Source organism: Bombyx mori, chromosome 9 (genome assembly GCF_030269925.1).
Source record: "Bombyx mori chromosome 9, ASM3026992v2".
Taxonomy (NCBI): domain Eukaryota; kingdom Metazoa; phylum Arthropoda; class Insecta; order Lepidoptera; family Bombycidae; genus Bombyx; species Bombyx mori.
In genome coordinates this window covers 12,014,643-12,028,490 of record NC_085115.1, presented here as the reverse complement: position 1 = coordinate 12,028,490, position 13,848 = coordinate 12,014,643, and the positions used below count along the sequence as shown (strand labels likewise).

At 35.5% G+C, this 13,848-nt stretch overlaps 1 protein-coding gene across 1 annotated transcript in view; it reads right to left on the bottom strand.

The window, feature by feature from the left end:
* Positions 1–12,539, bottom strand: part of LOC101746262 (xaa-Pro aminopeptidase 1) — a 31,527-nt gene extending 18,988 nt beyond the window's left edge. The window contains exon 1 of the mRNA XM_062670178.1: positions 10,435–12,539. Within this exon, the coding sequence (XP_062526162.1) occupies positions 10,435–10,480 (46 nt within the window). The 5' untranslated portion in view covers positions 10,481–12,539. The remainder of the gene's footprint in view (positions 1–10,434) is intronic.
* Positions 12,540–13,848: the final 1,309 nt, after the last annotated feature.

The window sequence follows — 13,848 nt, the reverse complement described above, 5'->3', positions numbered from 1 at the left end:
AAAGCACCGTTAATGGATCGGGAGGATCCGTAATGACGTGTTTTGGGCAGTGTTCTCTGATCACGAGGCCTAGCATAGACGGTAATGATCGCCGCCTTGGACGAGGTGGACTGCATATCTTTCAACTTCGAAAGCAATCAAGTAATGAAAAAAAAATGTTAGCATGAATATTAGCATAAGAAATATTTTACATGATTTTTTTAAACTAATTTTACCTCTATTGGTTATCCTCTCTCACTACCTGGCTTAAGCAGTTCATTTTGTCGAATATTCGAGTCATTGGAATTGTTAATTCAGTAAGGAATGAATACTAGGAAAACTGCCTACTGCCCAAATAATTTTGTTTACCGGTACCTATGCTGCAGCTAGATCAAAGAATATCTAAGGAAGTTTGCTAAATTACCGGTGGTGATATTGTTAGTTCAGATTTATAGATAGGTGTATGCTAACGTTTTACTTATTACTAGCGTGCATTACGGTAACGTAGAGAAATTTTATACGATATACGGCATATATTGTTGTTCTTATATACTGAGGAATCGTCTACGGCACACACAATTCGCAAGCAGTATGTACTGCTAGAGTTGTTTCTCGAAAAAGTGACTTCGCAACGGGTCAGCATCAAGTGGCAAATAAATCCGTTTAATGTTTTTCTTGTGGGGTTATCTTAAAACGAAAACTGTATCTCTGAAAAGTATAAAAGTAGATTTAAGAAGAAACATTGAAGAGAACATTAGATTAAATTCTCAGCAATTTATTCGAAAAGTTTTCAGTAATATCTACTGAATGTTTGAAGAGGTTCACCCAATAAAATCGTATTTTATCTAATGTAGGTAAAAGACAACAAAAAGTAAAAGTTCAAAACAAAAAGGTCTTTACGTAAATTTTAATTACAATTTAATTACATATACCTTTTACCATTATACATTATAGGTTTTACTGACTTATATGTAGGTACATACATACAAATACGTATTTTATTGTATCAAAAATAAAATTGACCGGGGTAAAATAAAGTATATTAAATATCTATCGTATTATACATCTTTAACTGATGGAAATAACTAAAATGAAATTGATTGGCATGAAATTTAAAAGATGCAAATTACTGAGACTTCTGTGGACTTTTGATAGAGGTTCTCGGTTAGAAGCCACGTCCAATGATTTTTTAATTTTTGCACAGTACGCTTTCACGATGCTAAATGGCTAATACAAGACCATAATGTTATTTCCGAAGAAATATTAAATTAAGGAGATAAATAAAAAATACGAACCTTGTCAAAAGTTATAACAGGGCGCAAACTCTGTACGTGAGAATTAAAAAAAAAAAATTTTTTTCAATTTTTGAGCGAGCTTGATATTTATTATGCGGTTATGATTCCTTCATTATAGAAATCATTGGTGAAAATTTGTTAAATACCTATTCCATTAAAAAACGTGCCTTTTTAATGGTCCGGGGCCCGAACCTCCCATGAGGTAGGTATGTGGGACCCAGAGATATTAGGAGTGGACCGCGGTTCCAAAAATGGAATTTAAGGCCCTACCCACTGAACGAATCTCTTGCATTCTCGTTCAAGCGTCCAATCCCCCCCAAGGTCTGAACCTGAGGGAGCGGGGGGGGGGGGTAACTTGTTACCGCGGTCAACACCTTCGAAATATACGGGCACATTGGCTTCGCTGGATACGAGTATACTGGGCGCTTTAATCCTTTAGGCCAAGACGACTTCGGAATACCTAACTAGGATTCTGGATTGGCAGTAACGAAAAAAACATCGATAGAATTTTCAACCATGGCCGACAGTTGACTAAGGACATTTACAGTTTCGATCCGGAATAAAACACATATTATATTTATGATAATATTATTAATGTAACCCTTAATCCTTTGAGCGCGAATTGTCGATAGATCGTCTCTTTATTAATGCGTTTATAGTGCGTAGCGTCGGAATACCGACTATTGTTCAGTTTGATTATGGATATCAGTGTGCTTAGTATGAGTTTTTTAACGTCCTCGATAGTGTAAAAGTTAACTCAAATTTGTATGGGCGTGGAACATTTGCCGCTAAGGGTGCTGTTCCAACTGCATCCAAATTTGAGTTAACTTTTGCGCTATCGAGAACGTTAAAAAACTCGCACTAAAAACATTGGTATCAACATGTACGGACGTGCTTTAACGCGCGTATGTACCTACAACATTTTTGAATAAGTTAATAAATAACATTTACAAATAACGATTTAAAATTATTTTGAAGTAAATCTAGCATCGATTTTTGTATTGTTGAAATTGAAGTCACTTAATGACGCGATCCAATTGTTGTCCGGTTTTTTGCTACAATTTTTTCTCACAACACTTACATAACTACTTTTGAAGTGGTTACCTGCGCTTAGGTGGGTTAAACTAACTAACTTACTAACAACAACCAACAGACAAAAACAACAACTATCAGACTAACTAACTTGAACTAGCAAAGTGTTTAACATGAATATTTTAAATAGTTTTCAGAATAAATAAAATAAAAAGGCTTTATAATTTATTTCCTTAAACTACTTTCAGTTTACTTAAATGCCTACCAAAATAACTGCAGTTACAAAAGTATGTTTTTAAGCATGAATTAAAGTGGCCTGAATCGTAAAGTATTTTTAAAGATTTCCATTACAAATACCTATCAGATACGGAATTTAATTTTCTGGTACTTCATACAAAGGGCCTCGTACACTACGCGTATCCAATAATCTCCACTGTGTTCTGTTCTCCTGGTAGGTCTGTGCGCGATGCGGTGCGGATTTGCGTTATTAACTTCACAAAATGGACGCAGACTCAAAACAACGCACAGGAACATACTGATTTACGGTGAATGAAGTAATATGGGGGTTAGGTAATATGTAATTCAACAATTAAATGATATAATAGGTCAAACTCAATATAATTAATTACTTTCCAATATTTAATAAATTCACGTCAACTAAAAATAAGTAATAACAGGAATATTGTCTAATTTTTGTTTTAAGTGGCTCCTTTGATCTCTCATCCATCGCGAACGGTCAAGGATTACGTCCGGTCAGAGTCCGCTTCTGACCGGAAGTTTTTTCAGGAAGTACAAGGGCGACATAAACGAGAACTGGTGTGCGTAGAATCGAGCCTTAAAAAATAGAGCCTTAAAAAATATGTAGCAGTAGTAGTATTTGCAGATTTTTAGATAATTTATTTGTACTCACTACCCACATTGAACTTGAAGCGTGTAAAACTGAATAATACTTGTACCTTATTCTTTTTTTAATATCTATGTTTGAATTGAAAGTGTTCCGGTCATTTAAGAAAATACGATAAGATTCAGGATTGTCGTTTGAATTCTTTGAATCATTCAAAATTTAAGAAACGTATCGGCGATTGCCAATAATACCGATTCATTCAGAAAACACTAAGGCAGCATAGATACATAAGAGTTAGAGAATAAGAAATCAATATTCTATTATTAAAGGTCGGAAGGGATAGAATTTCCCAGTCGAGTCAATTAGAGATGACGCAAATTGCGGCAATAAATTTTTGTTGCACTGGAAATTTTAATATCGTTAAAACCTTTAAATCTTTAATATTAAAAACATTAAATGTTACTTGTTGGAAACTCAATCGGAGACAGCTGCACCATTTCTCAAGCAAATATGACGTTTGTTATTTCTACTATTCGTTTTTCATTCTGATTATTTTTAAATTACTACAATAAGCTTTGCGTTGCTTTGTACTTTTCGTGATGAAATAAACCGTTTAATTGAACGCCTAGTGGTTAATACTGAAGACGACCAAACTAATAACAAACACAAACATTAATTTATTTCTATTAAGATAATAAGAATGATTACGTAATGCACTAAACGCGCTTGTGAGTATTAATTATCAAGACCGCATTTAATAGGTAGATAGATATAATTTTAAATGGACCCATAACTTGGCCAAAAATTATTAAAGATATCAGATATTGAACGCAACGGCGAGAATGAAAATAATTAAAAAAAAATATTCAATGACAACATGCGTAAATTGGATCAAAATGTACAAGGAGCGCATAGCCCTACAGATGTGGGTACGTTTTAATGCGTAAGGACCTTTTAAAAAGGACGTTTTGCCCTTTTCGCAGCCAGTAATAATGGGTAGGTGGTAGGAGAAGACCCGACAAATAATGCACGGAGTTTGTCGCCCTAAGTTAAAGTCAGACAAAAATGTCTGTCTGGTAAAAGAAGCGTATTTTTCCCTTCCTGAAAGCTTACAATCAGATTGTATCAAGACAACATAGCCGGAAGAAAGTGTAACCCCTCCCACGTCATTTGTCTCTCTCTCTGGGGTGGGCGGGGAAAATTTATTGAGTGGGTGTTGTAACGTAAATGGTGTTGCCCTTTTACTAGAACTATATAAATTAGAGAAGGTATTTTCAGTTGAGGGGTATCCCTCAATTCTAAATTATAGTAAAAATATATTACTTTACAAGGCGAGCAAACCGAGGAAGCTTTTATTAATAAATATTACATTTTCATACCGAAATAGCGTCTTGGGTGTTTTCGTACGAGTACTAAACATTCGCGCAATCCACTGATAACAAAAAAAAAAACATTCCAATAATATCTTACAGATCTTTTTAGTATCATTATACTATTATTAAATCGCCTATTTTTACAACATAGTTATCAATCAGCTACACTATGGTCTCTTAGACTTGAGCGGAAGTCATATCCTCAATCTAATGTAAAGGACGGAGCACATAGATGATAACACACATGGATGTGGCCTATCACATCAGGATGCCTAGTACTTCTGTTTAATATTTAAGATATTATTTATATCAATATATAGATATCAATAAATAATTCAGTGATGTACACTTATTAAATCAATGGGAACGTACAAACAAACATTGTGGATGATTCGTTGCCAAGTGACCGGTGGTGTGGGCTTGGATACGCGGCCCCGCTACCAGGACCACAGCTCGACGAAGAGTTAAGTATAAATAGAGTGCATTCACCCTGCATTGAAATTGCAGTTGATGCGTGTGTACAAGAGTCAACAGCGTTGTGTTTGTCGCGTGCTTGTAGTAGTGACGTGACGTGCGAGACACAGTCGGATTTGAACCCTGCTGTTGAATACATGCGTTCAATGTTTTGTTTAGTAATAACATTATTTGGCTACTAAATAGATTAACAATAGCACAAAATCTTTTATTATTAAAAATATATTTTCAAACATATTTTATTTAGCACGATGAAACAAACGGTTATTTTCAGAGTCGGCGTGCATAGCGCCCAATGATATTACAAAAATATTTATCTGTTCTCGGTCTGGTGTTTGTTCTGTTCTGAATGAAATTAGACGATGAGAAGTTTTATTTGAAACTAAAATAAATCGAAGAAATTTGTAAATACTATCTAGTTGTGAGGTTTTGTTTTGTAACAGAGTAAAAAAAATATTTTAATTTATCACAATATTAACACCCATTATGCATTATGTTGATTTAAACTTTTTAAAATAACCACTATTTTGGCAGCTGTATACTTTTGCATATTACGGCAATGGCATCATATTTAATAATGTGGCAAAACTGGAATGCAACTAACTGCTTCGCGACAGAATTAGTACCACTGGGTACCTATTATACATACTACGGGCTGACTCTACCTTCATTCAAATACAAAAAATAATTAAAATAAAACATAATAACATAAAATACTTTAGAGATTTAGGTCAGCGATGACAATTCTTAGCTGTCAGGTGGTCATTACGAAAGGTGGCGATAAGTTGTGTTGTGAATTGTTACTTCGTTTCTCTGACGCTAAGCAATGCTTTCTTCCTAGAACCAGTATTCCTATCTGATGGATTTCAAACTAAGGTTGGCGGCAGTATTCTTGTTGTTCTATCTGTAGCGGCTTAAGATCGAACACCCATCTACGCGAATAAAGAGAGAAAAATTAAAAGTGCGCAGTAGCCGGTAGAAGTGAAACCTTCAAAAAACACGTGTGGCACTCGGGGACTGAAGCGGTGAAGCTATTGCATAGCATTTTTTATCAACTTATGCAATTATAATTAGAATTAAAATAAAATAAGACCACGCTATATTTATAAACATTAACAAAAGCAAAACATTAACTGTCCCCTTCACACTAATAAGCTAGACCGCGCGAGAGATGGGCAGACTTTTCATGATGCGCATGCAGTGCGATGTCACGCCGCGCGCTTATTCACAAACACTACACAAGCGCAACGTGTGAATGTGTTGAACGCGAGCTACATGGCAGGCGGAATGGGGGTGTTAGCTTTTATTATCGTTACGGAATTTCTTGATTCGGTCGCCGCGCTCAAAGCCCTCGATAAAAACTATGAAATATATTCTATTTCATTCACTCGCTTTGTCAGTCTGACTTTATTTTAGCGTTACTTAACACCAGGTGGGCTGTGAGCTCGTCCACCCATCAACGCAATAAAAAAGAATAAGGTGATCGCTGTGGTCGCGCTTGTACATTGAAATTCTAGATTTTGCAAAACGTAACATTTAGTTTTTAGTATATAATAAACGTTAAGTTTGTAAAAGATTTGGGAGCACCAATTTTTTTATTGCCTTTTTAGGTAGTTGCCTAGTACAGGACTAACCTGATGGTGAGTGATAACCATCGCTTATAGAATTAAATCGTACAATCAATTTCAACTATGTATGTCTACGACTTCCGAAATTCTTTATTATATTTAATTCTAAAATACATTACATATTTGTTAAACTATAGTTCATAGTTATTTGGTCCTTGAAGTGTGTGCCAATTTTCATGTTAATCGGAACTTTTAAGTTTTTGTAAAAATAATCTGAATTATTCCCTAACACAGATAGGTAGAGACGGGCCAATAAAAGCGCTTTAGAAAAACTCTAATCTGACCGCTTTTAATGAAACATTTCTACTAAAGCGTTGTGTTACGAATCGGGGTCAGCGGAGGGATGGTGCGTGGGCCATAGTGACAAATGGATTCCATTGTCTTGCTTCATTACTGAAGGGTGTTCTGACGACTCGACCGACCCTCTTGTAATTTATTATAAAAAATCCTCTTAAAACATTATTTTATTGCAAGTTTTCACACAAATTTGTTTGTCACACGACTTCATCTGAATGCTTCTCTCTGCGATTCATAGTTCTAAAATTTTAACAGATGTTCGCTTAAAATCCGTTGATTTTAAAATTAGAACACAGTATTGTTTCACAATATATTCATCGCAAATTTGTTAATATGAGTACGGTGGTTATACGACATTGAAATAGAAACTAAGATCTAAGCCATCTATGAATCACTGTCTTGACATTACCGGAGATTATATAAAAAAAATAAACACAAGATTAATAAATAACAGCAATGCGTTTCGGTTTGAAGTGTGGGGCAGCCGTTGTAACTATACTAAGACCTTAGAACTTATATTTCAAGGTGGGTGGCGCATTAACGTTGTATATGTCTATGGGCTCCAGTAACCACTTAACACCAGGTGGGCTGTGAGCTCGTCCTCCCACTTCAGCAATAAGAAAAAGATCGTTAAAATTTCTCCCTTCATATTACAGTCAGGGTGATTTCAAAAAGGAAAAGACGTACAAGACGTACACAATTCAAATTTCATTTGAATTATTATTCGAATTCTGAGAAGTATGTACAGTTTACTTTTTCTTTATAAATTGGTATCGAATAATATTGTTATCTGAATTAAATTTTTTTATCATTATTTAAATTTATATTTTTATTTATTTTCGTTTGACTGTTTCTCTTCCAGCAGAAGCATTCTTAAGCAATGCTTGAATTTTATAATTAGCGGTTTGAAAAATTAATATATTCATACGACAATCGGAGTTTGCGTCTAAATTGAGTCATCAGATTCATCAAATCCGTACGTACCGGCGGCGGGCCATTATACAGGTTAGTGGGGCATTTGTCAAGCGGAACGGGCTTATAGGGCGCGGCGAGGCCTTTGCGAACAACCCTCCTCGCTGGTTATGTTACCCTGGTAGTTATTTCTTTTTATGGTCTACGGGTAAATGTCAGGGGAGTGCCGTAGGCGCGCCTCTCACCCCGTGCGACTTTCAGCTTAACGCCAACTATAAACATGAAATAGGCAATATTCCCAATCGTTAAAGGCTAGCTATAAATGCGGAAAGAAGTAACACTAGGCCTTGATTAGATACGATGTATTCTATTTTATATATACGAAAATAATATACCATATCATATTATCACAGTAATACCTTATTTTTTGACCAAGGATTCTCCGAAGTTCATGTAAGCGCCAAAAGGACTAGTAAAATTATATCTTCTTCGATTTATGTTGTCCTAGTTAAAAAGGAGCACCGGAATCCCGTGTTTCTCACGCTCGCACCCGTGATGCCCTTAGGATCTCTTTCTATCTCTATCTAATCCCTAGGAAGGACCCTTCGCACTCGTAGAGACCGTGGGAATTTAAGGATAAGTAAGAATGATCTGATTGGTATAGTCTCAGAGACATGGGTCAAAGTCTTAGCTGTATTATATGTATAATGTTTTATTCTAGCCTTAAAACCGGTAGCAATGCTGATATACATCAGAAATACAGAGGATGGTGATAGCTAACCGCGCAGGCTCTCATTATGTGTCTCTGCGGAAATTTCTGCATTTCATTCGGTTTCTTAGTTCTATCATTGTGTGGAAGTTGCTCATGAGCACGTGCTAAGTATGTATGTAGTATTTGCTGTGAATAATTGCGATCAGTGAGCACGAGTTAGTCGAATTTATCGGGTGTCTTATCCGTTCCCGAGTGCTTAACAAGTGATGATTAATTGAATTTTTAAAAGATATCTAGTTTAAAGTCTTTCATAAATTCATTTAATCAAACAAATGTTTGTAATATAAAATATGTGGTACTGTATATTTATAAAAACGAGACTAAGTAATGCAAGTAAAGTTTTTTTAGCTTAGGTATAATATATATTTATTTTTTATGTACATACATGTCTACTTATATATACGTCTATTTCTTTGGCACGATCAACAGCCATAAGCTTTTTGATAGGATTTAATATTTCAGAGAACATTAAATTCAAATGAGTTGCGAGAGTGACATAGCGTGTATTATTCCAATAAGCAGTTCGAAAAAAAAAACGAAAAAAAAAATTAGCAGTATTCTATAATATAGACTTTAAGGTGAATTTGTTTTATTAAATTTATAATGAAATAAAAAAGGTGACATAAAACAAGCAAAAGATAAGTTATGTTGTTTAAGGTATTGCTTCGGATCGTTTAGAACCTCTGGGTCTACGAAGGGACGGTTTCTTAATTTTTTTACCAAATTTCCATTACGGGTGTTCTGAGATGATAAACTGCTTTAAAAAAGCCCATTCATATATGTACTTTTTACCATAACATCGCTCCACAGCGGAACTATGTTTATCCAGAATACCTGGAACCACTGTGTTCATCCACAGTGCGTTTCCAGATATATTCTTATCGACATACCATCCTATTTTGAAATTAGTTTTCCTCTATGGTTTTTCCCAGACCCTATGACATATCCTTCTTCAAGCGAAGTTTGAGGAAAGTCCTCAGCGGTGGGCAGCAGCTTAACTGCTCTCCTAAAATTGCTGATACGATCAGATTTATAAAATTGAATATAAAGCTTAAATACTCCCAATTGAGCAATTAGCTTGTTCGAATCAAAAGAAAAAATCTCATCCATTCATCTAAACAACCTGGCTCCGTGTGACATTATACAATCAATAATGTAAAAATCGTGAAAAAAACAAATTTCATTAAAGAAATTATATGACATTAGAAAATGATTCTGTCTGTGCATTGAAAACTGAAATCTAATATTTTATAATAAAATAACATACTATGGGAAATTTCAGATTACAATGACAGCATACAGATAGCAATTTTTGTAGACAAAAGTATCTGCAACGTAGTCAGCAAAGAATCATCAATAAATTTAAAGTACAAAGATAGGTTAGCGATGTCCGACGGAAAGACTTTATATTTTATAAGCGGACCGGAATACTAATAACTTGGGCCGATCATTAGCATCGGCAATAGGGCATGACCAGGTCGTGCTACTTTTAATTGTTGTATGGAGAAATACGCTCTTAGCGCTGGGTAAGCATTTCTCCGTTTGTGTAACACCTACAGTTTATCTGTATTAATTTAGTACGGAAAATACATATATATCACAGGAAGTTTTTGACAACTACATTATTTTCAAACATAGAAAACAAAAGGCCCCAAGAATCAGCTCAGTCGGTGAATTTAATTCAACTCATTGTTCGAGGCCCAGTATATATCCCAAACCAATGTAGATAAGTACAACGAGATTGATTAGTACCAAAAATATCATGATTCAGATTTAGAGTTCTGGAAACTGTTTGAATTAAAAACATAAAATAGATTTTCCGACTCACCTGAAGCGGGAATAAGAAAAACACTTAAAATCTTCAAAATACTCATGACTGATACGCGGTTAATACTAATTAAAATTTACGCAAAAAACATAACAATTTTTTTCTATATTTTATACTGTTGTTTTAAAATGAAGTGGTTTTTTTTTTAAAAGAATGAACCAGCAGGGCGGCCGTCACAATTCGCAATGCTCGTGGGTTTATCAGTGGCCGGACTAGTCCTGAAGGCGCCCCACAATTTCAGTTCAACCCCACCACCCTTTGCTAGTGGTGCGATACGAAATGGGAACAGGGAGCGTCCCGAGCCATAAAGAAAACTGTCTTGACTACGCTAATTGAGACAATATTTGTTTTCCACGCCGCGCCGTTAAGCGAACGCGTTTTTTAATTAATGCTTTGTAAAATTCAATTTATCTATCACGTTACAGCTTAATTGGATTTTGGAGAATTGGAATCGAATTAGATTGGATTTTTAGTAAAATAAATACGATCGTATAAAAACGAAAGGGTTATATTTCAAAAACTAACCAAATCCACTCAAAGATCGGATTGAACCGCGTTTTGCGAACAAAAATTGATAAAAACACCGAAATTATTATGGTTATCCTGTACGTTATTTGGTTATTAGTTTTGTAAACGTTAAATGAAATTTAGAGGATCGCACAAGAGCCCAAACAGGTCTAGAGAATTTAATTAAAGATAGAGGAAGAGAGGGACGGGAGATTCGTGAATCCCAGCCACGGTGTGCTGTGATATTTGCTAGTTGTTTGAAAATCATCAATAATCTTGAAACTATTCAGGCGCCACATGTCGTGTATTGATCGTAATATATCACAGCGTATGCGCTGTTCTAACGTCTAAACTTAGATTGGGAAATTTCATGAAACTTCATTTAGTAGTATTTTATCACGACTTCCATTCACTGCAAATATTTTCTCATGATTACCTCGCAGTAGAAGTAATCTCCTCATCTTATATTCTCATCCAGTTCTCACCTCCAATTCTCATCTTGAACATTAATGAAGTATCTGGATCTGTTTTCCTATGCGGTAGATACGTAATTATGAGTTTTAACTTGAAAGGCAGCTGAGCCAAAACCCACCCGGTGTCGATACCTCGCAGACTCCGATGGCAGTCTGTGATTATTTGATATGTCACACACCAGATCTGTGGTACGGGTAACCTCCACCGTGCCTCGATGAGTTTCTGATTCAATGACACTATCATTCACTCATTATTTACCCAGAGCCCTCTGGATGACCTCCAAAACAGCTCGGCTAAAGACTTCACTTCACCTCGAGGAGGTGAAGATATTGTGGTCTAAATTATAAGATGACTGGGAACTGTACCCGTTGTTCAAATTCGGCACCCAGGTACCAATTTTGCTAATGAGATACGTACTTAACACATGTTCAGGAATGATTTGAAGAAATTAATATCGTGTTATAAAAATCAACTAGGCAAAAATTTAAATTTTTGTAGAATTACTTGGTCTTGGGAGATTTGTTTGATAGCGCTTCTCCCGGTGTGAGAGGTAGCTTTTTAGACATTAACAACAAAATCATAGCTTATTAAACATTAATAAATTTGCGTCTATCCACATTTATATTCAATATGTTTTCACGATGTACATAATATGTAAAAAGGTAAGATCTTCCACCGAGCGAGTTTATTAGTTCGGTAGACCGACATTCCGAATCTTTTTTTTTGGGATAGATGTATTATTATTGGTGACCCGAAGGCTTTTGACGAGGCCTTACGAAAATGGGAGTCATAAGCAATATTCATTGGTATTTCAAATGAGCAATGTGGAATGTTTTATGGAGAAAAATTAAGGTTATAATTTCGGAATGTGTAAGATATGGTTTTATGCAGCGAATTAATTAGTTTAATAGTTGTTAATCCTATTGATTCCGGTGCTTTATACATATTTTTTTTTACTTTTTTTTTACCTTTCGATACTCGGGCATCAGATGAAATCCGGCCAAGGTTAAAATCCGTGAAGTCATTGAAAACAAGGGCACGCGACGTCGTAATTGGACGGGCCGGCAAATGTTAGCACAGAGACGATCACGGTACGGCATTTACCCTGGATTATGGCGTTAGGGCGTCATTGCCTTTTGCCACCCTCTTTATGGGGTGTACTAGAAAAGGTAATGTACCTATTTGTAATATTGTCGAACTTCGGTGTAGTGTTGTCAACGAGTCTCGTATTTATGATCGATATTATTGAGTTATTGTTGTTTAGAGGTTTGAAAAAAGTTGTAGAGTTTTTATAATCGTCTTCAAAGCGGAAGCTATTGATCCGATTGTAATTTTTGTGCTAATTGTATTGTTTCGGTATCTTTTTTGTTTGGAACAAACAAACGAAAATTCGTAATGTTTAAAATTCATGAAAGGTGCAATGTATTATGGTATCTATTGCGTAATAGAAGAAACTTGGAAAAACGTCAAATGGCATGACGCTTTGAAATAACAGTACACAAATAACCAACCGATTCACTGTATATTTCTCATCCAGTGGAAAATTTATTAAAAAACAACACCGAAACACGCATTCTTTCTGTTCAGTTGTTGGTCCCGCGAATGCATGAATCGATAGACCTTTAATAGAATATATTTATTATTAGAATGTATTTATAATTTTTTTTTTTTATTGTTTAGATGGGTGGACGAGCTCACAGCCCACCTGGTGTTAAGTGGTTACTGGAGCCCATAGACATCTACAACGTAAATGCACCACCCACCTTGAGACACAAGTTCTAAGGTCTCAAGTATAGTTACAACGGCTGCCCCACGCATCAAACCGAAACGCATTACTGCTACACGGCAGAAATAGGCAGGGTGATGGTACCCACCCGCGCGGACTCACAAGAGGTCCTACCACCAGTAATTACGCAAATTATAATTTTGCGGGTTTCATTTTTATTACACGATGTTATTCCTTCACCGTGGAAGTCAATCGTGAACATTTTGTTGAGTACGTATTTCATTAGAAAAATTGGTACCCGCCTGCGGGATTCGAACACAGGTGCATCGCTTCAACACGAATGCACCGGATGTCTTATCCGTTAGGCCACGACGACCACTATTTAAAATAATATTTGGATTTAATCCCGGAAATATCTATTTAATAATGTCATATAATAATAATATGTTAGTGTTTTTTTTATTTGTCATCACATACAAAGCGATGGATTGAAATGATTTTTAAATTGATGTATTAGAGGGTGACATAGGATACCTTTTATACCGAAAAATCATCTCGTTTTCACGGGAAACTGACACTTTTCCTTGAACACGCGAGCGGAGCTGCGGGTAATAATAATAAATAATAAATATTTACTAACAATCACGCCACGTTAACTGGTCCCGTGATAAGTTCGTAAAGAACTTGTGTTACAGGTACCAGATAAT